The sequence below is a fragment of the Pelodiscus sinensis genome, unplaced genomic scaffold, assembly GCF_049634645.1.
Source record: "Pelodiscus sinensis isolate JC-2024 unplaced genomic scaffold, ASM4963464v1 ctg55, whole genome shotgun sequence".
NCBI classification, from domain to species: Eukaryota; Metazoa; Chordata; order Testudines; family Trionychidae; genus Pelodiscus; species Pelodiscus sinensis.
This window is the reverse complement of record NW_027465994.1, coordinates 436,093-462,835: the sequence shown is the minus strand read 5'-3', so window position 1 is coordinate 462,835 and position 26,743 is coordinate 436,093. Positions and strand designations below refer to the sequence as shown.

Below are 26,743 nucleotides of genomic sequence, written 5' to 3'. Positions count from 1 at the left end.
AATCTATGGGAATAGAGGACATGGGCTCAAACAGAAGTTACTAGATCAGACAGGCTAACAAGACATGGGAATTGGGGATCCAAAACCAAATCACCTAATTGGTCTCAAATGGAGACGCTGTGTGAGGAATGTGCACCTGTGGGAAGAAGGACCCCTGGAATTCAAATAAGAAGTCTTGCTAGCAGGTATAATAGTGGTTGAATGGGTTTGGATTTCGTTATGGTTAATTATAATGAACTAGCCAATTAGCCCATCATAAGTGGGATTTTCAGATCTTTCCTCCATGGTCTTCTCTCCTGAGCCTGTGGTCTCTCGCTCCGTGTCTCTCTCTCCCTCTCTCTCCCTCTCTCCTCCTACTGCCTCCCCCCCTTCTTTCTCTCAGCTCTCCTCCGCCTCCTGCCTCTCTCTCTGTCGCTCTCTTTCTCTTCTCCTCCCCCTCCTGCCTCTCATTTGGGGGACTGCGGAGCCCAAACGGTCGCTTGCGCCACTTGCTCCCACACGGCAGCCCGTTGAGCGGCGCTTATCCAATGGTCAACTAGTCCCTCAACTAGTTGCTCTTCCCTCACCCTTGTTGCCTCTATTAGAGGCAGCAAGGGGAGGGGGATGAGCAGAAGCAGGTGCTGAGGGGAGCCAGCTTAAAAGTCAGTTCCCCCCCTCCCCCCAGCACTGTCTCCACATGGGGCAGGAAAGGCAGGAGTAGTGGGGACAGGGCGCGAGCTGGGAATCAGCTGATTCCTGGCTTGTACCCCGTCCCAGACGCTCTGCCTCTGCTTTTTAAATATATGGAGGGCCTTCTGGCTCGTAATACACTTAAAAATTAGCGGTACAGTGTGGGGGACCTGGCGTGAGCTGGGATAGCTGATTCCCGGCTCACACCGGGTCTCCCCGCTACATTCTAGCCATTTTACATTTAAGGCTGGTCTGCAGCAGGGGGGACCTAGCACGAGATAAGAATCATCTGGCCTAGATTGCGCCAGGTCCCCTGTTGTGCTCCAGCTTTTTAAATGTGTTAAGAGCCTACTGGCTCTTAACACATTTAAAAGGCAGAGCTGCAGTGGGGCTAGTTTCCAGGGTTGGAAAATCTATCGACTAGTCGATGGAAAATCTATCGACTAGTCAATTAGGTGATTAAATTTAACATCCCTAGCTCCAACTCTCCAGACACATTCAAATGCACAACATTTTGTAGGCTCTGCTCCTGTTGAAGTAGTTGTTTGCCAATATTACACAATCGTTGCATAGGTTGTGAAAAAGGGAAAACAATTTCAGTGGTCAGCAATAGGGATGTAACCGGTTAAATGGTAAGCATCACCTTTTCCGGATGGGGAGCTGCCCCAGCCTGGCAGGGCCCACTGTGCCACACTGTCAACGGTATGTAGTTTAGCCTTTTCATAATTCAAAAAACCTCTTGTGATTGCTCCTGTCCTAACCTACCCTTGTTTCAAAACATCTTTCATATTGGATATAGATGCTAGTACTTATGGATTGATGACAATATTGACAAAAGAATGCAAAGGACGTAATAAGGGGGTGGCTGAAATAATCAAGAAGCAGAAAATTCCAATGAATAGTTGATTATATCATTTATCATTTGTTGAATTAATTTCTTTCTGTTTGGGATGGATTGTTTAGAGTTGTCACCATTTTAAGCTCTGTTGGCATGATGGATATTATTGATTGAACATAACCATTTCCCACATCACATGGGCTGCAGTTATGTGTTCATTGGCTTGCGGGTTGAGAGCCATTAATTTAAGGGTATGTTTACATTGCAGCCATTACAGCAGCACATCTATGGTGCTATAGCTGTGCTTCTGTAATGCATAGTGCAGATCTAGGGTGAGCAAAATGCAGCCCACAGCCCAGTCAGGAACCTCAGGCAGGCTCCGCCTTGCCCCTGAATGGTGCTCAGAGCAACCAGGGCAGGGGCCATGTGCTTCTCTGAGCATTGCCATGAACCAGCAGGAAGCAAGGCATTGTGTGCTAACCCTGCCTCCAGCACAATCTCGCATCTCTTATTGGCTGGTTTCCCTGCTTGCAGCAGCACTCAAAGTAGCACCTGGCTCCTGCAGCCTGCCATTATGGTGTAAGGGAGGCAGGGAAGTAAATGCCTTCTGTCCAGAGCCTGCCTCTGGCACTCCAGTCCCTCCCACCCACCAACATTCTGCCCCACAACCCAAAAACCTCTGTACCCCCCAGTTCTTCACCCATATCCCCTCTCAGACCCTGCACCCCAGCCCCCTGCTCCAGGTCACAATTCCCTCCTTCATCCAAACTCCTTTCCAGAGCTCACACTGCTTCCTATACCTCATTCCCCTATCCCGAACTCCCTTCTGCATGTAACCTCCATCCAGACTTTGCACCTCCTCCGATAAGATCATGAAAGACTGAGGTCCTTGACCACTGACCGGATTCTTAGTGGCCCCCATCAAAAATTGTTGCTCACTCCTAAGTGCGTTCTTCCTGTGTAGATATGAGGGGCTGGAGTAGTTCCCCACCTCTTGCGGGCAGGGGGCTGCTTCAGCCCCGCAGGAGGTCCGGTGCGGATAGAGCTGCTCTGGTTATTTGCAGTGGCCCCAGGCACCCTGCAGGCAGAGGCTGCTCCGGTATCTGGAGCAGCTTCTGTCCGCGGTGGGGAGGACCACAAGTAGGGGCTGCTCCAGCCCCACAGTGGGTAGGGAATTACTTCAACTAGCTGGGCTGGAATGACCCCCTGCCCTCATCCCTTTGATCAATTAACCCGTTAAACGAGATTTTACATCCCTAGTAGCTATTGTCAGAATAATCCTTCCATCAACCTAGGTAAGTTTACCTTTGGATGTTGGGATGATTGAATTGTGGTGCTTAAGGTGCAAAATTTTGCACAGCCCTGAATGATGTAGGTCAGTGGTCACCAATCACTTGATCGTGATTGGCTGGTCGATTTCGGGGGGGGGGCATTGTCAGTTGATCATGAGGCAGTGTTCTCAGCCCCCCTTTGCTCCCCACCATCCATAATGAGGAGCCTGCACTGGCGCTATAGCCTCCCACTCCTCACAAAAATGGAGCTAACTCCAGCTTCCTGCATCGTGGGGTGAGGGGAGGAGGGGGAAGTCCTGAGGTTCCATGCCAGATCTGGCTTCTCAGGAAGTGTGTGCACTGTTGTGGAGAGGGAGGGAACCCCCATGCCCTGAGCCCCTCATATACCCCAACCCAAACTCCTGCACCCACATATCCACAAGTCTGCTGCTTGCTCAGCACCACAACCCTCCACCTGATCCCAACACTCTCCAGCCTGGAGCTCCGTCCCTGAGCCAGCATCCCCTTCTCCTCCTGCTGCACTCAAATTCCCTCCCAGAGCTTGCACCTCTCACCCTTTCTCTTCCTTCTCCGGGGAGGACGGTGGTGCAGGATCTGGAGTGACTGGATTTCTTAAAGGAGCCACACGTACGCTTCTTCCAGTGCTGCCTGCAGATTCTGCCTGAGTGATCCTCATCCCTGGAGACCCCCGAGGTACTGTCCGATCTGCTCTTCCCCTTTCCCCTGGCCAGACCCCCCCCACCAGCACCTTGTCCCCTAGCCAGACACCATCCAGTACCCTGCTCTTGATCCTCCCTCCTGGCCAGACACCTACCCCCAGCTTGCTCCTGTAGCCTACTTCCTACCCAGATTCTGCATCCCATCCCTATTCCACTCACTAGCAGCTCTGTCCTGCACACTGGATCCCTCATTTTTTGGCCCTACCTCTGAGTCTAGGGGGGCCCCATAGAATCCACTAACCCTGGAAGGGGTGGGGGTCTTGGGGAAGGGATAGGGTAGGTCTTGTCTTGCCCTGACTTTTAAAAAGTGATCTTGGGTGTAAAAAGGTTGGAGACTGCTGATGTAGATAGATTAGTGGTTTTTACCTTTTTTTAAAATTTTCAGAGCCCTTAAAAACATTCAAACAGAGTGGCAGACCACTTCAGAAATGTTAGACATAGTTTGCAGATCCCCAGGTTGAAAACTGTTTTACCTAATGACACCTATTACATGTCTCTTAGACATAGTCTGTTGACCCCCCCAGGTTGTAAAACACTGAGCTAGGCTGACATACATTTTAGGTGTAGATTAGGCCTGAGATAGAGAAGCTTAATAGCTTCTTTAGGTGAGATCAGAAAGCTGGAACAATAGAAACGTCCACCCGGAAACAGGCACAAAATGGGGGAAATATGTGGATAAGCAGGTTTTTGCTGGCGGCTGTTTGAGTCGAGGTACATATAAGAGGGATGGAAAGCTCACAAACCAGCATAGAGCTGGGAGCAATAAAAGCCAAGGATGCACTCAGAACAAACACTGGGAATGTAGTCCTGAGATGCTTTTTGATATACATGCTGAGTGAAAAAAGGTTTTGGAACTGAGCAAAGAAGATTTTGTTTGATTCCTGTGTTTAGGGTGGGGTGGGGACCTCAGGCCTGGGGTTGATGTGGCACGCCAGCTTGCCTGAATGCGGCCCCCAAGGCTCAGGGCTCCTTTCCACATTGGGTAGTCCGCACTGGTGCTCCTGCCCCATGATGAAGCTGGAGCACACAAAATCTTCTAGCCTGGGCTCCCCCTAGGCTCTGGTGTGTGATGGGAATGTGGGGAGTGTTTTGCAGCTCTGACTGAAAAAGAGAATCCGATAAACATCTGACTCTGTCCATCAGTTTCTGCCCATGCCTAACAGCTTAGGTTTAGTGGGGTTGCAATCATTTTGTTTTTTTAAATATACTTGAGTAGGCAGAAACAAGGAGTGTGGTTACTGTATGATCAATTATCTTCTGTCGACCACTACCAAACACTGCTCAGTGGCCCATGACTAAGTGGCACACGCACCAGTGTTTGGGAACTGATAACTTAACAATTGCTCCCCCCTTCCCCCGAGAACTCCCTTAACTTGGGTGTAAATGAAGCTGGGTATGAAGAGTTATTTTTCTCTTTTTCAATTTATTAACTTTGTCTTTTTGCATAGTACTTTGTGTGTAGACAGTTTCACTGTATAGTCATTCTGGTTATGTAGGTCTTTGAACATCAGGAGGTGAATATTTTTAAATAAAAAATATATAACCTAGATAGCTCTGTGCAGTAAAGTGTAGACCTGTAAACTTAGCATGTATTTAAACTGAATACATTTGACAGTGACACCTTAATATTATAAATATAAATGTATCTATTCCTATATATTTGAGGAGAGATTTTAGAATATAAGTTTGTTTTTTTCCCCACACACAGACTTCAACTTGGAAATGGCTGTTAAAGCTGCCCTAGTAATTGAAAATAATTTGTCTTTGAATTTCCACCTTCAGAACAAACAAAAACCTTATGAGACTCGTGGGTACTTACTACCTTTAGTTGCAGATGAGTACAAATTTCCCCTTAGCTTTCCCTTTTTAAAATAATGTTTCCTTTGAAAAAACATGAATCCTGTAAAGTGTTGCACTGAGGGAAGCTTGTACCTAAATTTGCATCTGATTATTATTAATTAAGCCTCAGTGGAAGTTGCAGATACCACTAAACCTCATCTATCATAGGTGTTTGTTTGACCCAAGAATGCCACAGTAAATAAAAACATTGCTCACTTTAAAAGGGCCAAACCATATATTGTAAAAGTTTTAAAAGCACAAGGAAAAGCAGGTAAACACTTTTTATCCCAACCCCAAGAAGGAAAGAAGATAGAAAAGTTCCCCACAAACACTAGGTTACACGAAATACAATAATTACACAGTCCAGTAGTTGACAGTTGGTGAGAAGCTCCTGTCTCTCAAACCTTTGGCTAATTTAAAGCCTCTGGTGAAAGACAAGGAGGAGATCCCTCGCAGCGGTGACCCTCTGCGGTGCTCTGGACCTCAAGCCTTAGGCTCCTTCCGAGCCCTCAGCGAGGAACAGAGAGGCGATCCCTCGGAGACCCTGGGGACGGGTGTGGTGCAGGCAGGTGGTGATGATCCTCGTCTGGGGCCTTCCGCTCCTCGGCGCAGGAATCACCGGTGGAGACTTGCCTGGCGCTGATCTTCAGGTGGCTTCTGCTCTTCAGCAGGAACCAATGATAGACAGCTACCTATCCCTAATACCTGGACACAAAACCTGACTAGCTAACACGACGCTCCCGTCACGGACAAGAACCCAGCCGCTGGTGCAGTGAACCGACGCACTAATCCTAACGGACACACTCGATGACGAGATCTAGCTAACCCTGACTAACTATAGACTAACATAAACAGACAGGAGACAAGCAGGAACAAGGGTGGTGCGAAGGAACACAGACAACTGCTAGCCAGGCCTTCCAAGCACCCTTCTCATAAATATTCATGATCTTTATCTTTAAAATCATTGGACCCTGTACAGGAAAACAAGGGTCCCTGATTGGTTGCTTTGATAAACAAGTTGTAACAGCCTGGATCAGTGTGCTGCATGCAGCAGCACAGTGTGACATGTACAGCTACTTGCGTGCTGTGTGCAACATTCCTAGAAACTTCTATATTAACATTCCTAACAGCTACTACATATTCATAACAAATCATACATATTAATGATTGCTTATAAATATTAATGAAGTGTCAAAAATGAGCAGGCTACAATAGGGGTGCACTCACCTGTCATGAGTACCCCCTGGTCAAGTGCGCGCACCTGCACTGTCTGTCTTTGTGGTGGTTCTTCTGTGACTTATCCCTCTGGCCGAGTCTGTTTGTGCAGATCCCTTCTCATTGCCCTCTGTAATGTGTCTATTTGTCCCCGCTCTGGACTAGAGTGGCGCCCGAAGGGAGGCAATGTTTTCACCATCTAAAGGCCTTTCTAGCTCCAGGTCTCCATTTCCCTCTTCTGGGGTTTCTGATGGTCCAGGCCACTTTCCCCAGTCTCTAGTGGGATATTGGGGGTAAACTTCGGTCCATCTCTCCACTCAGTCCAGGATCCAGTAAACAGCAGCTGCCTGCAATATTCCTTTAAATAAGTATGGTGCTACTAAAATTCCCTGGGCCACTTCCTTATGTGTCCAGCACATTTTTCAGCCTTACCTCTGGGCCTTGTCCTGGGTGGTGTCCCAGCAGCTAGCCTGGAGCACTATCTGCTCTCTTCCTGCTCTAGCAAGGAAATGCATTCCCTCTGGCTGTGCAGCTCTTCTTATGCTAGGCTGCTGGGTCTTGCCTGGGTGTGTCTGACACTGCTGTTGTAGGCCAATGTTTCTCAACCTTTTTTTATAAAGTACTCCTTTAAAAAAAAAAAAAAAAAAAAAAAAAAGTACCCCCACTACTACAGTTTTCACACACACAATTTTTTTGTACAAAAATAATAAAGCATTGTAAAACTTAAAACCAAAAATTTAGTCTTCTCCAAATTTCAGTTGTGTTGATGTACCCCCCAGACTTCTCTCGAGTATGCCTAAGGATACTTGTACCACTGGTTGGGAAACACTGCTATAGGCAGCTTGTAGGACCTCTCTACTTTCCCCGGGGAGGGTGTGTCAGGACCACAAAGCCTTCAGCAGAGTGCCTCAGGGCCTAGTCCACCCTGTCAAAATACCCATAAGGTTAACCAAAGTTAATTAAGTAATATTACACACAATATTCTGACAGAATATCCAATGCCACTTCTGCCTTTAGCATTCTCTTCTTTTCTCAGTGACAGTAGTTTCATTACAGTGAACTGGCAGGTGCTGCCTGATTGCCCATATGTGCTTGATCTGTGTGCATGTATAAGTATGGGGTTTTTTGGCCTACGTGTCAAATATTTTAATAGAGAAAGACATCGGTTCTGCGCTTTACTGTTTTCTGTGTGGGTCTGAAAAAGGAAGGTGACCACAGGAGAGAGGGGAAACACTTTTACACTTTTTTAACCCTAAGAGTTAGAAGATTCTCTGTGAAAGGAAAACATTTAAGTAATAGTAAATAGGGACAACATATAAATCACTGGCAATTTTATTTCTGCAATTCTGTTAGAAAATGTTGATCTAGTGTTTTGTGCTCAACATAACTGTTTAGTAAAAATAACTTGTGCATAATGAACACCACCCACAGTACTTCTGGCCCTGCCCCCTTCCTCCCCTCAGAAAGGGATGAATACTGGCTGCCAGTGTTTCTTGAGGAAATGCAGGTACATGTCCTCTGAAGCAGTGTTTCCCAGTCGGTGTTCTGCGGGAATATGGCACTCTCCTGCCCCCTCTTAAAGAGACAGTGTCTATTTTGCAGTTTTTTATTTTTATTTTTATTTTTTTTGCTTGACCAGTTCTGGTGGGGTTTTTTTCTTCTTTTTGGTTGACAAATTTTACCCTGGCAACCTTAGGGGTTCCTTGAAATTCTTTTAAGCTGAAAAGGGTTCCTTGGCCAAAAAAATTGGGAAACACTGCTCTGAGGAGTTTCAGGGTCGGATAAAGATTACAGTTTTGTGGACTCCACTAGCCTCAGTATCTCCCATTGGAGGGGTTTCTAGAGGAGGCTGCGCATACTCCACAGCAGCAGCTGGAGACAGAAGTATGAGAAGGCAGATGTGTACTTCACTCTGTCAGCCACCATCCTTACTGATGGATTCATTAAGGAATGCTTCTGTTCTCTATTATGTCCTTCCTCCTTGAAAAAATGGTCAAACTGTCTCTACTCCTGGCTGAGATCTAGAGCAGGGGTTCCCAAACTTTTTGACATGGGGACCAGTAAATCCATTCACGAACTTTTGGAGGACCAGTAACATATATTTGCATATTCATTAATCAAATGATGAATATTCAAAAAAGTTGTTTCTGGTCCTTCCAAATCCCCCAGTGTCAGGTTTAGCAAAGCTTTTGATATGGTCACCCACAATATTCTTGCCAGCAAGTTAAGGAATATGGATTGGATAAATGGAGTGTAAGACAGACAGAAAGCTGGTTAGACCAGGGTTTCCCAAACTTTTTACTTTAGTTGGACCCTTTTTTTTTCAGTACTGTTTTTTGCAGCCCAAAAATATAAACACATAAAAAACAAACTGAGAAAATACCAGACATATAACATGTCTGGTATCTGCTCATTAGGTAAGTTTTATTATTACTAGATGTATCTGTTTGTAGTTTCGAACTGCCTGGCTGCTAAATGTGCTCAGGCTGCATGAGTGTGTCTAGCAGCCAGACAGCTCACAATTACTCAAGGGTGTGTGTATGGGGGGGAGGGGAACAATAGAACCCCCGGGCCGGACTCACTTGTTCTTTTGTGCGGGGGGGGGGGGGGGAGCACCCCGAGATCTCCATATGGCCGGGTCAGTGCCCCCCCCCCCCCCAGGCTCTACCGCGCTGTGCCTCTGGCCAGCCCCGCTTCCTCCAACCCCCTCCCGGATAGCCAGTTCTCCCTCGCTTCTCCTCCCAATCTCCTTTGGCCAGCCCCGCTGCCCATGGCTAGCCCTGCTTCCGGCAGCTGCTTCCCTCCATCTTCCCCGGCCAGCTCCCTGCCCCTGACCTCGTGCCCCCCGGTAGCCCTGCTTCCCCCGGCCCCCCAATCTCTCCCAGCCAGTCCCGATGCCCCGGGCAAGCTCTGCTTCCAGCAGCCGCTTCTCCCCTACGCCTCCTCCCAATTTCCCCCGACCATCTCCCTGCCCCCCGGTCAGCTCTGCTTCCAATGGCTGCCCCCCCCCCCCAATTCTCCCTGGCCCACCCCGATTCCCCCGTCCAGTGCTGCTTCCGGTGGCCGGCTTTCCCCCCTTTCTCCCCCCGACCTCCCCTAGCTTACGCCTCTGCTGGGAGCCGGAACATCCGGCTATAGACTCTGCCCAGGCTGGCCGAGGGCTTGGGGGACCCAGCGCCACATAGGCACTCTGGGAGCCCAGAACACCCTGGTAACCACTCTGAGGCCCGGTATTTTTTTCCTGCGGCCCAGTAGTGGGCCGTGGCCCATAGTTTGGGAAACACCGATCTGGAGAATTGTTCGGTCTCTTAGTGGGATTTAGATTTATGCATAGGTGCTTGGGCTTAAGAATTGTGCCTCCTATCCCTGCTCCTTTTTGGTCATGGATGACTGCTTTCTTTGAAGAAGCTCATATCTCCACTACTTGCAATATATGCTTCTGCTTTTCCATTAGGGATATGAATGATTAATTGGTAGGGGCTGGAGCAGCTTCCTGCCCACTGTGGGCAGGGAGCTACTCCAGCCCCAGGGGCTCACTGCAGGCATGGGCTGCTCCAGCCAGCCAGCCGGCCGAAACAGCCCCTGTACATGGCAGACTGCAAGTAGGGCCTGCTCTGACTAGCTGGCAGCTGCCTGGTACTAGGGCCAGGATCCTGCTTAGCAGGTTAACCAGTTAAAGATTAAGTTGTCCTAAAGTTTAACTGGTTAACTGATTATTTGGGACTTTGCATCCCTATTTTCCTGTATAAACTTATCAGGTGCAAGAACTCTGGCTTTGAAGGATCTCAGTGCCTGACTCAGGAGTGGGTACTGCTTGGCACTCATAAACATAAAAGTAAGCTTCCTCCTAGATCTTCTAAGAGAAGGGATCTCTCTCCCGTCCTGTCTACATTGGGTGAGTCTTTGCACTCAGGACTTGGGACTCCTAAGTCTTACGACTGATCAAAAGACCCAAAAGAGGAAGGCTGCTACAGCACTGCTCCAAGTGTCATCGCCACCACTCTCTGTAGCAACTAGAGAGCCAAAAGATTGAACTGTCAGTACTGGTGATACACACGCAGTCAGAGATTTTGCTTCCACAGCCAGAGAGCCCCACCAACTACCAGTTGCTGCCTCTGAAGGTACAGGGCAATGAAAATGTCATCTTAGGCTCTAACATCCTACAGAGGAGAGGCAATCTTCTGGACCTGCAGTCTGCCCTGTTTTTAGGACTGACCCTCAGCAGGGAGATTCTGACCCTTGAGAGAAGCTTATCTCCCATTCCATTGGCTAACTGCAGCTTCCCAATACACTACTGATGGTACTGCTGATATAAAATGGGTCCAGTTCTCTTTTTATCTTCAGTGAGTTAGATATTCCACTGGAATCTCATTCGCCTTTCATTGAGAGAATTTAGTCTGGATAGAATTTTGAAAATCTCTTATTTCCACCTCACCCATCCACATGGTAGCCTCTTCTTGGTCTTGGAAAAGATAGTGCCTAGTAGAGAAGTGTTAGTGTGTTGGTTTAAACAGTTAACTTTCAGAGATGTGGGCATTTCAAAGTGGCAGTGCCCAGTGGAGCCCAGGGTCAGCTGGGGACTCCCCCGCTGACCCCGGGCCCTGTGCGGTGCTATTGCTTTGAAACGCTGCGCGGAGCCCGGCGTCAGGCTCCGCAAAGCATTTCAACATGGCAGCGCCCCGTGGAGTCCAGATCAGCCCTGGGCTCCATGCGGTGCTATCACTTTGAAATGCCATATGCAGCCTGGGGACTCTCCAGCTGGCCCCAGGCTGCATGTGATGTTTCAAAGTGGCAGCACCACATGGAGGCCGGGGTCTGGCTCCACCCAGCACTACCACTTTGGAGCACCCTCTCTTCTTTCTGATAGAGACAGCAAGTGGGCGGTGGGAACCACTAGTCAACTTGTGTGTTGACTATCTGATAAGCATTTGCTTAGCCAATAGTTGACTACTCAACTAGTTGTTCACATCCCTAATTGGTTAATCATTTAACCAGATACATTATTACACCCCTATTGATTGTGCCGGAAGGGGCTGCTGGGATGCAGGGTCTGGGCGGGAGGTATAATTTTCCTGATTAAACTTGAAGTCTTTGTCTATGTGGGATTGTGGGATTTCTGCCCATCTACAGTGTCAGAACCATGTTAAATCTGTTTTTGGAATTTCTTGCAGATCTTTGTGGAGTTTGATGGCTGCAACTGGAAGCAACATGCTTGGGTGAAAGTTCATGCTGAAGAAGTCATAGTGTTGCTGCTGGAAGGGTCACTGGTATGGGCTCCTCGGAGTGATCCAGGTCTACTGCAGGGAACACAGGCATCGCTTGCACAGTGGCCTGCGTTGGTGAGTATTTGGCCAGAACTGTAGGGAAGTTGTTTCATAGCTGAGGTTGTGGCTAGCTTTGTAGAAACCTGCCTTAGGGCTACTAGAAATTTCAGACCGAAAAAAATGTGGGAACTGGAAAGTAGAGGGGATTTGGACAAGATCTCTCCAGTTGAGAATTTCTGGGTTTTCATTGTTTTCCTGCCCTCCAATGGTCTAATTAAAAAAAAAAAATCTTTAGATCTTGTCTACACGTAAAATGCTGCAGAGGCAAAGCTGCAACTGCATAATTGTAGCACTTCAGAGTAGACACTACATACACTGTATGGAGGGGTTCTCCTGTTGATGTAAATAATCCTTCCCAACCGAGAGTAGCTAGGTTGGTGGAAGAATTCTTCTGTTGACCTAGCACTGTCTACACAGGGACATATGTTCCTCAGGGGAGCTTTTGAGACAAGAGACGCTAATATCCTGTATAACTGTTAATGGGGCAAACTTGTGGCCTTTAGTGCTTTCTGAGGTAGTTGGATGTTGAAGTGCTTTATGATATAATGCCATGTCTAGACTTTGGGAAGAGAGGGGGATAGGAGTGCAGTGTTTAATCTTATTAATACTTATTAACTAGCATAATTTGACATTGGGCACAGATCACAGCTGAAGGACTCTCTGCATGTTGGGGCCTTCAAAGTATTTGAAGGCTTCAGTATCTGAGACATAGGTGAGAGGATTATTCTAAGAGGGGTGGGCGAGATTCTGTGGCCTGCGCTGTGCAGGGGGTCAGACTAGATGATCATAATGGTCCCTTCTGACCTTAAAGTCTATGAGTCTATGAGACATACCAATTCACATTCAGTATAGATAGTTACTTTTAGACTTGTTAGTCAATCTCTTTCTAGGTTAATTTTTGTGCGTGTGAAGTTTTTTTTAAATAACTAGATTTCTTACATGAACAAGAAATCAGAACATAGCAAAGCCTCTGTAGCTCACTAATTGAATCTCATTCATAATTACTGGTTTAGTTACCTCAGATGTGGAGCAACTTTTTTAATATTCAAGGGATCCTATTCCTGAGTTATCCTTCCACCAGTGAACTAGTGTTGGAGGCATCAGACCTCATCTGACGAGCCCCTCCACCTAACGGCTTGGAAGCTCAATGGCTGACAGGCATGGAATGCCTATGTTCAAAGTCTGTGCCAGAAGTGTTACTGAGCAGTAGAAAACCCTTTAGTAGGGCCACTTACTTGGCAAAATGGAAACGCTTCTCCATTTGGTCCCTGCAGTAGGGAATGACCTCACTACAGGCTCCGATTCCTCTAATTTTGGACTAGCTATTAACTCTGAGTATACAGGGTCTGGCCACATCTTTAGTCAGAGTTCATCTAGCAGCTGTTTCTGCCTTCCACCAAAGGGCATGGGGAAGTCAGTCTTTGCCAACCCTCTTGTACACTGTTTCCTTAAGGCCTGGATAGTCTGTTCCCACATGTACACCATACTCTCCCACTCGGGGACCTGAACCTAGTTCTCACACGACTCATGGGCCCATTGTTTGAGGGAGCAACTTGCTCCCTTTTACATCTTTCCTGGAAAGCAACTTTCCTGGTGGCCATTACGTCAGTTAGATGGATGTTGGAGCTCTGAGTGCTAACCTCGCAGCCCCTTTACACTGTTGTCTTTAAGGACAAGTTGAAACTGCTCCCGCATCCAGCATTCCTACCTAAGGTAGAATCACACTTTCATGTCAGGAAGGATATCTTCCTCACAGCTTTCTTTCCTAAACTGCACACCAGTGACACAACCTATACTCCATTCCCTGGATGAGACATTCTTTAGCCTTTTATTTAGAGCAAACAAAGCCATTCCACAGATCCCTCCAGCTCTTCATCTCCATGGCCGAAAGGATGAAGGGCCTGCCTGTGTCAGCCCAGCATATATCGATGTGGATTATGTCATGTATTAAGGCTTGCTATGATCTCGCAAAGATGTCAGCCCAGTACTTAGAGCCCATTCCACCAGAGCCAAAGCCTTTTCAGCTGCTTTCGTAGCATAAGTACCTATGATATTTGCAGGGTCATCCATCCATACACAAATTATCATGCTGTTTCCTAACAGAGTAGGAGGATGCAGCCTTTGGCAGAGCTGTGTTGCAGTCCATTTTCATCTAGACCAGGTGGGCAGTCATTGTTTGCGGGGGGCACTTCAAGATTTTGAAAAGTGGGTAAGGGCTGTGCTTTTCTGTGGAGGATGTGCACGATATAGGATAGAGGTTGGCCACAGAATGGCACATGGGGTAAGAGACTGGGGTGCAGGAGACAGTGTGAAGTCTGAGAGGAAGTTTGGGCAAAGGAGGAGGCTGTGACCTGGGTCAGAGGATAGGGTGTAGGGTCGGGGGGACATGGGTGCAGGAGAGGATTCTGGCCTGGGAGAGGGGCACTAGGAGGGGTGCAAAGTCTGGGAGGGAGCTGTGACCTGTGAAGAAGGGAAAAAGGGGTGCAGACTACAGAGGGTATAGGTGGTGACTTGGAGCAGGGGAATGGGGTGCAGTGTCTAGGAGGGTGTTTGGATGCAAGAAAGGATTCTGGCCTGGGAGAGGTGTGTTAGGAGGGGGTACAGGGTCTGGGAGGGAGTTGTGACCGAGGGCAAGGAGGTGCCAAAGGGTTTGAACGGTGACCTGGGGGAGGGAGTTGGGGTGTAGGAGGGGCTGGGGTTTCAGAGGCAGGTTTTGACTGGGAGGCACTTATCTAAGCCAGCAGTCATGCAGCACACCCAAGGTAGGCTGGGCTCCCTGCCTGCTGTAGTCCAACATTACTTTAAACTGCAGGCTTGTTCCCTCCACATGGCTCTTAGCTTTGGGAGGGGAAGAGACTTGCGCTGCTCCCATCCTCCAGGCCAATTTATCAGATCTTATTGGCTGGTTGTTTCCAGCCAATAGGAGCTGAGAGATTGGCTGCGGTCAGTTCCCACTGGCCAGCTTTTTCTGGCCACTAGGAGCTGAGGATTGGGCTGAGGGTGGGGAGATCACAGGAGGCTTCCCCCTTCCTGCAGAGCAGAGAGACACGTGGACTGAGCTTTAAACCGTGGCAGCTATGCACCTGAGGGTCCTGGCAGGATGGTCTGTGGGCTGGGTCTGGCCCCCAGGCCATATTTTCCTAGCTCTTATCTAGCCCCAGCCTCCCATCATCCGTCTTGTAATTCATCTAAATGGAATGGGCATGAGCAATCATTTGAAGAAAAAACTGTCACTTACCTTTCATAACTGTTCTTTAAAATGTGTTGCTCATGTCCATTCCAAAACTCGCCCACTTCCCCTTAGTGTTCTGGCAAGAAGGAACTAAGAGGGCAGAGGACCAACGAGGATATATATGTACCACCATGGAGAAGTATTTCAGGGGGCTCCCTTGACAGCCTGAGGGGAAAAACTTTTCCACACTTGTGTATGCCGCCTGCACCCACCTAAATGGAATAGACATGAGCAACACATCTTGAAAAACAACAGTTATGAAAAGTAGGTAACTGTTTTACGCTGCACTTCGAGGTTGCTCACATGATATTCCAGAAATGATCTGTTTGCAGCCAGGCAGAACCACTGATGTCCCCATTTCTGCTCCGACAGGGCCTGCGAGCATGCGTTCCCTATCTGACATCTTTCTCTTGTCATGGGTGGAAGAACTGCTATACATGTCTCCCAGTTCCACTCATCAACAAGGTCATGCAGAAGATCAAATGGGACAAGGCTCATTATGATCACTCCTGCATGGCCCTGGCAACATGGGCTTGGGATCGTGTTAAGCCTGGTAGTGCTCGCTCCTGTGGCCATTGCCAGATTGCCTGGACCTACTGTCCCCAGACCATGGCTTACCTCCTGCACCCCAACCTTGTATTCTTTCACCTCCCAGTGTGGATGCTGCATGGCTGAACCCTGAAGAACAGACCTGTTCAGAGACCATCTGCCAGGTCCTTCTCAAGAGCAGACAACTGCTGACCCATCAGACCTACCTGGCAAAATGAACAATTGTGTGGTCGTTTGTGGCATCTTCCCATCTGATGCACTGTTCCAATCAGTCCTGGATTCCACCCAAAGAATCTGGGTCTAGTACATTCCTCACTCAAGGAGAATCTGTTGGCTATTTCCACCTTACATTCCTCCTGTCCAAGGTCACACTGTCTTCTCCTATAACATGATAGGAAGATTTTTCCATGGTCTGGAATTACTCTTCTCTCAGATCAGAGCTCTGTTTTCCCAGTGGGATCTGAACTTGATCCTACCCAGGCTCATGGGGTCGCCCTTGAAGCCTCTGACCACATGCTCCTCATCCCACTTGTTCTGGAAAGCAGCCTTCCTCGTGGTTAGAACATCGGCCAGACAGGTCTCCGAGCCTTGTGCGTTGACCTCAGAACTGCCATGCATGGCCTTCCTGGATCTTGTCCATATGGTTCAGCCATACCTGCTAGGTTAAGTTAAATATCACTTAATTGAATAGTTGATTAACTCATTCATTCTTAGTAGTTATTTGACTATTTTGTGTCCCTCTAGTTGGGGCTGGCAGCCAGTGTGCTCCACATCCACTCCTGAGGAGCCTTCTGCCACTCTGTGCTGCTGCCTCTGTATCAGAGGCAGCAGCGTGAGGTGCCGAGCGGGAGCTGGTCCTCAAGGGGAGCCAGTTTAAAAACCAGTTCCCCCAGACTGGCTGCCTATCGCCCTGCACTGCTGCTTCTGCTTCCTCTGGCTCAGACCCAGTGCAAGCCAGGACTGTGCTGAGCTGCGGGCCAGCCTGCTAAAAAAAATTACTGGCAAGGGTTGGAGGGGGTGGGGGGTGTGGGAGAGAATGCATGTAGTCTTTAGCATTAACTGATAAACTTTTGATCTTTATCTGCTTAGGTTTAGCACCCATTCTCCAGATACTTAAAGAAAATACAGGAAGGGGGGTAGGAGACGGAGCATCATTCTCTCCTCCCCCCCTTTCCCTTCTCCTATTTATTAGAGTTTTCATATCCCCTACTCATAACTCCGGTCATCTGAAGAAGTGGGCTGTGCCCACGAAAGCTCATGATACCATGTACATGTTTTGTTAGTCTATAAAGTGCTACCAGACCACTTGTTTTTTATTCTGTAACAGACTAACTTGGCTACCCCCTGAAGCTCCTTTTGCTAATTGGTTAATAAACTACACTATTACATTCCTGATACCAAGTCTTACTCTCCACGGTGGGGTCAGCCCTACACATTGAGGGTATAGCTAGACTGTGGGGGACGAGGGAGGTTGTGGGATAGCAGAGGTATCCTGAAAAAACTCTGCCATGTCCAGGGAACATGTTTGCTCTTCTACTTTTTTTTTGTGGAAGTGCAAACACGCTTTTTCGGAAGCCCCTGTATTCCTCATTTCACGAGGAAGAAGGGGGCTTCTGAAAGAGGGGTTTTTCCCGACATTTGGCCCAGTCTAGACTACAAGTTTCTGTTTTTTCCGACAAAAACTTGTAGTCTGTCTATACTCTGAATGAGGAAAGACACCTTTTACACATTAGATGTGAGGATGGCCCTGGCCTTTTATGTAGACCAAACTAAGCCATCCTGAAAATCTACCCAACTATTCATCTCTGTGGCAGAGCTAATGAGGGGCCTACTTGTCTCCACCCAGAGAAATTCAAACTGGATCACTTTGTGCCTCTGCACTTTGGGGTGTTCCATCAGCACCACTCACTGAGAGCCCATTCAACAGCGGTGCAGGCCTCTTCAAGCAGCAGCTCATGTCTCAATCCAGGGCATTTGTTGAGCAGTTCCATGGTTGTCAGTGCCCACATTCACTATGCTATTGTCCCTAGACTAGGGATGCCATGCTGCATTTTACCTTCCTCAGACCTTGATATTGCTTTGAACCTCTGTCACCACTCCTGGAGGTTTCCCTCGTCTCGTTGCCAGACCGATCCCTTCCTGAATAAAAAGGAAGGATAATGCTAGTGAAAATATCTTTGAATCAGCACATCAATACAGTTAAGGATTTGAGTCCCACCAAATCCTCCACTCTCTTCTACATTAGAGGCCAAAACTCTTGACTCCTATGCAAATTCTGACAGGCGTCCTTCCTCAAAAAGGAGATTCCCTGTATGGGAAGAAAATAAGTCTAGCAAGGCATCCGGAGAAGAGCCTCGTAACAGACTTGAGGATGCTCATTTCATTGTGCTCCTTAGTTCCTTCCAAACTGTCCAGTCTTTTCCGTGTGGTCCACAGCCATATCCATATTGATCCTTGTGGCTCCAATTCTCCAATTTCAGGGACAAGTTCTCCTACAGTTTATGGGATCTAGTCATGAGTTTCTGAACTACCCCAGCTTCCATTTCAGCTACCAGAAAACATGTTGATTGTGGGTGGCCATCAGGTGTGATCTAAACGATTTGAGTATGTTTATACTCCTGTGGCTCCATTGTTGCTAGTTGTCGCTGCAGCCAATGAGCTATCAAGGCAGTTTGGGAGCTCTACCTCTAAGAATAGAGAATCGAAGAGACTGTATCTTTTTGGAAAGTAATTACACCCTTTAGTATCTTTACAGGCCAGGATAGGAAATTATCAAGTCATGTTAACTAAATATGACTGCCATGTAATAGATGGTCGAAGTTTAATGACAAGTTTTACTTCTCAGTAGTAGAGATGAGTTTAAAGCTACTTGTAAATAGGGATGTGAAGGACTAGTTGACTATCCGATAAGCAAATGCTTATCAGATAGTCAACAGGATAGTTGATTAGTTGCTTCCCCCCCCCTTGCTTCCTCAATCAGATAGAGGCAGCAAGGGGGGTGGAGGGAGAGAGCGAAGGGTACTTCAAGGAGGTTCCCTGCAGGTGCTCCGCCTTAGGTGCGCCAGTGCTGCTGTACCTCTGATCGGAGATTTGTGATAGCAGCCATAGTCTGCTGCACATGTGGAGTGTCGCTGTGAGAGATCTGAGGCAGCTACTCCTCATGCGCAGCCAGCCATCCTCAGTTCCTTCTCAACCATTGCTGGCTTTGGTCGCATCTCAGTAGTCACCCTCTTTACCTCATCTTAAATTACATTCTGTAGATAGTTAAACAATGGTTACCACAAAAGTTATTTTATTAGCCATCGTCATTGAATCCTTCCCAGATTACAAAAGGGATCAATTCAAGTCAAATTTAAATGAAGGGGTACTAATTTCTAGAATAGCCTTACAGGCCGCGCTGCATTCTGCTGACATGGCAGCCAGTTCCTTGGCTTCTGCAGTAGTGATGAGGTGAGCATCTTGGCTTCAGCTCTCAAGATTCCTGAGAGAGGTCCAAGCAACGGTCGAGGACTTGCTCTTTGAGGACACCAAGCTCTTTGCTGAATCCACAAATGCCTTCTTACACACCTTAAAGGACTCACAAGCCACATTAAAGATTCTTGGAATCCACACACCAGTTACAAAGAGAAATCAGGGCAGACAATTCACACAGAGGTACAGATCCACACCCTTTAATTAATGGCAATGTCATTATGACAGTAGATGTTGACCATGCTAAAACAGGCACAGGCAAGCCTCTGAACAGTTGACATCTCAGTAGCCATCAACATCTTGACAAGCATTTTGAAGTCTTGGTTGAGGGCCAAACAACCCCAACATTTCCACAGCAGCAATTCAAACCCTCCACAAAATTTGGCAGCAGACTATAGCTGCGTTCTGTCCAGCCTGGTGTACCATCACCAGCGACAGGTGGGTGTTGGAAATCATAAAAACTGGTGACTGCATCCCGTTTTTAGTTATCCTCTCCAACCCCTCTGGCTTGTCTCTCTTTAGGGACCCCTCTCATGAACATGTGCTTGTACAAGAGGCAGAACACCTCCCTAAGCTAGGTTCCATAGAAGAGGTACCGCAGGAGTGGGAGAGGTCTACTCTCATTATTTCCTAACAACCAAGAAATCAGGAGGGTGGAGGCCTATATTGGAACTTCAAAGGCTCAATCGCTTCGTACGCTCCCAACGGTTCAAGATGGTGACCCTTGCTGCGATTATTCCGGCCTTGGAAAAGGGAGCATGGTTGTCCACCCTTGATCTCCAGGATGCCTATTTTCACATAGCATGCTTTCTTTATTTCAAGATAAAGGACAAATACTTTCGGTACAGAGTGCTACCTTTCAGACTCTCAACAGCCCCATGAGTGTTCTCGATGGTTCTGGCAGTAGTTACTGCCACCCACTTATGGAAAAGGGGTATCACTGTATTCCCTTGCCTTGACGATTGTCTAGTAACGGGCACCACAGATCAAGAGACAGCACAGGCTGTCATAAGCATCAGAAATCTATTTGACAACCTCAGACTCCAGATAAACATACCAAAGTACACACTGATCCCAACTCAGACATTAGAGTTTATAGGGGTACACTTAGACTGCACAACGGCCATAGCCTCTTCACCAGAGCACAGGTTTGCAGCAGTGAAGGACCTCATATTAACGACCTCACACTACCTACACATAGTAGGCCACATGGCGGCGGCCACATTCGTGGTACCACATACCCACCTACATGAGACCCCTATAGGCATGGCTTCACACAGTTTATAAACCATGCACTCATCACATAAACAAACAACTTACCATGCCAACCAAGATACAGACCTGACTCACATGGTGGACTCTACACGACAGTATGTGCAGGGGTCCCCTTCCAAAGTACCTCATCATCAGTAATGATTACTACAGACATTTCACTAATGGGCTGAGGTGCACACCTGGGTCATCGCTTGGTACAGGCTCAATGGACCCCGTATCCTACTCGAGCTCAACCTACTCAAACTCACGGCAGTATGAAATGCATGTATACACTTTGTCCCCATGATTTAGAACAAAACGGTTCAGATTTTTACAGATGAAGTAACTACAATGTACTATATCAACCAACAGGGAGGGGCCAGGTCATACAAACTCTGCCAAGAAGCAGTCCACTTACGGGAATGGCGCATCCCAGGGAATATACGCCTGGTTGCAAATTACCTCCCCAGCAAGGACAATATACTAGCGGGCAGCCTAATCAGGCAATTTCCACAAAATCACGAATGGGAAATAAACCCATCAATTTTGACTTGCCTCTTTAAGAAGTGGGGTTTCCAACACTGGGCCTATTCACCCCACACAACAATGCTCGTTGCCTATACTATTGCTCCAGAGCGGGCATGAGCCCCTACTCCCTAGGAGATACCTTTGCCATAACATGGAATGCATGGAATGCATCTCCCTCCCCGCCCCTCCGCCCCCCGCCCCCGTTTCCACTGATACTCAAAATCAAACAGGGCTGGGCCAGAGTAATCCTCATAGCACCCAACTGGCCCAGACAAATGTGGTGTCCATATCTCTTGCAGATGAGCATCCGACCACCGAATCGCTTCCCACCAGTCCAAGCTCTGCTCACGTAATGGTCAGGTTTGCCATCCTGACGTACACACACTGCACCTCCAATTATGTATATTAGCTGGCTAAACAGCATGGAGCAGACCCTTCTGGAACCAGTGCAACACATCCTCACAAATCCCAGGAGACCTACAAAGAAGAAAACATACACACAGAAATGGAAGCGTTTCACAACTTGGTGCTCGACCCACAACTGTGAGCCAGCCCAAATGCAGATATCACAGATACTGCATTATCTACTAGACTCGCACAATGCAGGCCTCTCCCTGAGCTCTATAAGAGGACATCTCGCCTCCATCTCAGCCCCCCCTCCCCCACTTCAATAACACTTGGTCTTTACTCACCCAGCTGTCAAAAGATTCCTATGATGTCTACAAAACATGTTTCCATCACTTGAAGACCCAACTTCAGCATGGGATCTAAACCTTGTACTAAGAATGCTCATGGGCAGGCCATTCGAGCTGCTAGCCATATGCTGTTTGTTTACTACACCTGTCGATGAAGGTTGCCTTCCTTGTCAGACGAGTAGGAGAATTGGGAGTGCTCGTGTCGCACCCACCATATGTAATAATCCATAAAGACAGAATACTTTGAGAACACATCCTAAATTCATCCCAAAAGTACTTACCTCCTTTCAGTGCAATGAACTGAAATACTTACCTGTCTTCTACCCAAAACTGCACAAGGTCCACAAGGAGGCAGCGCTTCATACCTTGGGATGTCCGCAGGGCACTTGCCTTTTACTTACGACACCCAAAGGCATTCCACAAGTCTCCGTGACTATTCATCTCATCTACAGAGAGATCACGGGGGTTACCCATATCAAAACAAAGGCTATCTAAATGGGTATCTAGCTGCATAGACCTGGCATATACATTAGCGCAAAAGGAGCCACCTCCCAACGTAAGAGCTAACTCCACAAGAGCCATGGCGGCTACAACTGCATTTTTATGAGGCGTTCCAATGGAACATATCTGCAAGGACATCTATCCACCTGGACATCTATGCACATATTCATGCCACACTGTGCCATCCAGATGTTCGCAGACTCCGAAATGAAATTTGGCCGAACAATACTCTTGGTCACAGAATCACACACTCTGAAGCTCCCACCTCCAAACACAACCACTGCTTCATAATCACCAATGGTGGAGCACTCACAGGGACACTCCTCGAAGAAGAAGGGAATGTTGCTCACTTGTGCAATAACTGGCGTTCTTCGAGATGGTTGTCCCTGTGGGTGCTCCACCACCCACCCTTCTTCCCCTCGACTTTGGACTTACATGCATCTGGGTCAGAGAAGGAACTGAGGACGGCCGGCTGCTTATGCGGAGTAGCCGACACAGATCGCTTGCCCTCGGGCTCCACGCGTGCTGCCAGCCATGGGCACTGCTATCACAACTCTCTGATCAGAGGTGCAGCGGTGCTGGCACAGCTAAGGTGGAGCACCCATGGGGACAACCATCTCGAACTTCAGTTACTGCACAGGTGAATAATCTTCCCTTATTTATTAGCGGAGATAAGGAAATAGGAAGGAAGATCAGTGTAAATGGGATCGAATTAGAGAACGTAGAGAAGTTCACATATTTGGGGAGCAACATGATGTATGATCTTGTAAGAAGGAAATGGTGACTAGAATAGCGAAAGCAAGAGCCAGTTTGAAGGCAGTAGATAAGATCAGGAAAAGTAAAGCGATTAGGTTAGGAATGAAGTTGTGCTTCCTGAAAATGTGTGTATTTAGCAGCATGTTGTACGGATGTGAGACATGGATGATAACGAACGATTAGAAGAGAAGGATATTGGTGTTTGAGAGGAGTTGTTATAGAAAGATCCTGAGAATACGATGAATGCAGAAGGTCACCCACGAGGAATTATATAGCTAAAAGAGAACCTACTGCAGAAGATTATACAACGGAAGTTACAGCTATTCGGGCATATCTGCAGAATGAATGATGAGCAAAAAGTTAAGACCCTGGTATTTGGCAAAATGGATGGTCCAAATAGGAGAGGCAGACCCCACAGAGAATGGGTAGATGATATAATAGATTGGTGCGGAGGTAGTCTACAGAAACTAAGCCACTTCGCACCAGACAGTGGAAGGAAATAGTGAAGGAGGCATCGGACACCAATAGGCGTTGAGCCCATGGTTGTTGATGACGACGACGATGATTATGATGAATGCTCATCTCTGTCAAGTTTTAGATGCATCAGCAGTATATTAGGAATGATCAAGAATGATAAGAACTCATTCACATGCACAAACACATTAGCACTTATATTTTATTAAAAAACTTAAATGGTACATAAATGTTTCACATTTTGCATTTGAAGTTGTCTCCTGATATTTTTTGTTTAAATTTTCAAATGTTATTACTTCTAGTATTCTGAGAACTTTCGTCTGTTAAAGATATAGTATCATAAGAACAGCATACTGGGTCAGACCAACGGTCCATCCAGCCCAGTATTCTGTCTGCCTACAGTGGCCAATGCCAGGTGCCCCCAGAGGGAGGGAACACAACAGGTAATCCTCATGTGATCCCTCCCCTGTCACTCACTCCAGAGAAACAGAGGCTGTGTCCTTAAAACTTCTACAACTAGTTTTCCTCTTCCCCATTCTCACTGTCATTTTGATTCATAGACAGAAACAGAAATAAGAGTGTTCCTGCATTTTCAACTCCTATTAGATTTCTTAGCTTTGAGTGAATAATAACTAACAATAAAATATTCTTTCTGTGCCTGCAGAGGAAGCCACCACTGTGAAAAGTTGGCTTAGCAGCTAAAGGAACTCTGTTTCAAAGTGCCTGGTTAATGATTCTCACCAATTCAGAGGAATGACTTTGTTCAAAACATCATCAATAAATATGCACTGATTATATAATTTTGCCCCTGTCCTGAAATTTATTATGACTGCCATAACTGAAGGGTGTTTTTGAGATGCCTGTGCCATGGCAGTAGCATCTTTTTCAGAAGTTAGACATCTACCGTTGTCTTTGGAGTTAAAAATGCTCAGAAGAAAATTAGGTGGAGTTAGCATTTGATCCACTTGCTTCTTTATTGCCTATAGTTTAATTCTCTGGTGAGGTATTTCTTTTGTCAATGTCTCTTCAAGTGTCCTCCAATTTTTCGACAGCATTAGCAATGCATCAACGATTTATCTGAAGTTTTGTGGAAGAAAACAAGCCTTCACTCTGCATTGTGTTTAAGCAACAAGTAGCCAGAGGCAGTTTTATTATGAGCTGCAGCAAGGGAAAAACTGGTTCGGACGGGAGGGGGGGGAGGAGGGGGCGCCAAGGAGCGGCACTACTGGAGCAACCCAGCAGCATCCCAGCTGCTTTGCCCCAGGCGTCCCCAAGTCAGCTGGTGCTGAAACTGACCAGCGCTGACTACAGGAAGCCCGAGGCAGAATTGCTCTGCCCCGGGCTTCCTGGAATCAGCTGCTGATCAGTTTCAGCAGCTGCTGATCAGTTTCAGCAGCTGCTGATCAGTTTCAGCAGCTGCTGATCAGTTTCAGCAGCTGCTGATCAGTTTCAGCAGCTGCTGATCAGTTTCAGCAGCTGCTGATCAGTTTCAGCAGCTGCTGATCAGTTTCAGCAGCTGCTGATCAGTTTCAGCAGCTGCTGATCAGTTTCAGCAGCTGCTGATCAGTTTCAGCAGCTGCTGATCAGTTTCAGCAGCTGCTGATCAGTTTCAGCAGCTGCTGATCAGTTTCAGCAGCTGCTGATCAGTTTCAGCAGCTGCTGATCAGTTTCAGCAGCTGCTGATCAGTTTCAGCAGCTGCTGATCAGTTTCAGCAGCTGCTGATCAGTTTCAGCAGCTGCTGATCAGTTTCAGCAGCTGCTGATCAGTTTCAGCAGCTGCTGATCAGTTTCAGCAGCTGCTGATCAGTTTCAGCAGCTGCTGATCAGTTTCAGCAGCTGCTGATCAGTTTCAGCAGCTGCTGATCAGTTTCAGCAGCTGCTGATCAGTTTCAGCAGCTGCTGATCAGTTTCAGCAGCTGCTGATCAGTTTCAGCAGCTGCTGATCAGTTTCAGCAGCTGCTGATCAGTTTCAGCAGCTGCTGATCAGTTTCAGCAGCTGCTGACTTGGGGACGCTTGCGGTTCTTAAGTTGATTCTGTATGTAAGTCGGAACTGGCGGTCAGTTTCAGCAGTGGCTGAATCTGGACGCCAGTTCTGACTTACATACATATTCAACTTAAGAACAAACCTACAGTCCCTATCTTGTACGTAACCCGGGGACTGCCTGTATTCCAGCAAGCAAAAAGCTTTTATTTACCTGAAAAGAATCATATGTACAATGTTACAGGCTACTTATGAGGGACAGTTGGTTTCACACTTCTTCAGAACAGACAGGCAGTCTGCACCCACTCCCTGACCATTCAGTGGCTTATAGGAAACTAAATCTACACACTCCAAAGAAGGGGTCTGCTGGGTCTAGAGTGTCAGATCTTATCAGCAGCTCATGAAATAAGGGGAGTCGTCACTTCCTCACATATCCGCTCAGTCTCGAGGTTCGGCTGACCCCCCCCTTGCATTCAGAACTCCCTCGTGGGAGAGCCCTGGTGCGGCTGGAATCAGCTTACATCTCAGAGACCTGGGCAGCGGCATTCACGCTCCACTCATTACATTCACACTCAGCATGCTTTTCACACACAAATTTTCCCACTTTTAGATGCATCTCTTTTTATGGACCTCGTCCATATTAGGGGCGGCAAACAACACTGTTCCCCCAGGGGCGGCAAACAACACGTTTCCCCCCAGAACCACATCAGTTCCCAGCACTGCATAAACCTAGGTGCCTTATGTCCGGACGCAATACAACCTTCTTCCCGTACCCGGGGCAGCACCACCAAAACCACAGCAGTTCCCAGCACTGTATAAACTTAGGCCTACTCGGGGGTAACAAAACAACCTCCCCGGAACCACTTTGCATCTGACCTTGTTGCAGATTCAAGAAGTTCGGATGGCGTGAGCCCACAGGAAGCAGACGACCCTACAGGCAGTCCTCCTCCACACCCCAGTAGAGATTTCAAAAAGTCTCTTACCTCTCATTTGGCGCCCTGGGAGTGAAGGGGGATGGTCTGCAGCCGCTGTCGCTGTCTTCAATCGGGCGTTGCCATCCGAGTCACGGCACCAAATTGTGGAAGAAAACAAGCCTTCACTCTGCGTTGTGTTTAAGCAACAAGTAACCAGAGGCAGTTTTATTACGAGCTGCAGCAAGGGAAAAACTGGTTCGGACAGGGGGAGGAGAGCTGCCCCCCTTCTGAGGCAGATCTTCAAATACAAGCAATTCTGAAGCAGTTTATATACTGTCTATTAGATATAATAACAATAACAATTAGTCTCCTTCCCATTACAAACACCAGTGGCTAACAGTTATTTAGTTCCACCCAGATGCTCCTTATCTCAAGGTCTCTGCCAGAGTCCGCATTCTATCCTTATCTCCGTATAGAGGCAAGAGGCAAAG

The 26,743-nt window shown here is 47.5% G+C and overlaps 1 protein-coding gene and 1 long non-coding RNA gene across 3 annotated transcripts in view; one reads left to right on the top strand and one right to left on the bottom strand.

Moving 5' to 3' along the window:
* Positions 1-26,743, top strand: part of KDM3B (lysine demethylase 3B) — a 145,191-nt gene that overhangs the window by 12,504 nt on the left and 105,944 nt on the right. Inside the window, exon 2 of the mRNA XM_075917875.1 lies at positions 11,744-11,911. Coding sequence (XP_075773990.1) covers positions 11,744-11,911 — 168 coding nt within the window. The remainder of the gene's footprint in view (positions 1-11,743; positions 11,912-26,743) is intronic.
* LOC142825759 (uncharacterized) lies at positions 5,587-26,433 on the bottom strand. 2 transcript variants are annotated; one of them, XR_012900108.1, is made up of 7 exons: positions 26,322-26,433; positions 17,734-17,816; positions 16,154-16,335; positions 15,884-16,058; positions 7,005-7,197; positions 6,585-6,919; positions 5,587-6,328 (listed from the first exon to the last, which is right to left on the bottom strand). It is a non-coding gene; the product is annotated as an uncharacterized LOC142825759 (long non-coding RNA). The 2 variants fall into 2 exon arrangements; XR_012900107.1 differs by having other exon boundaries at positions 16,154-16,332.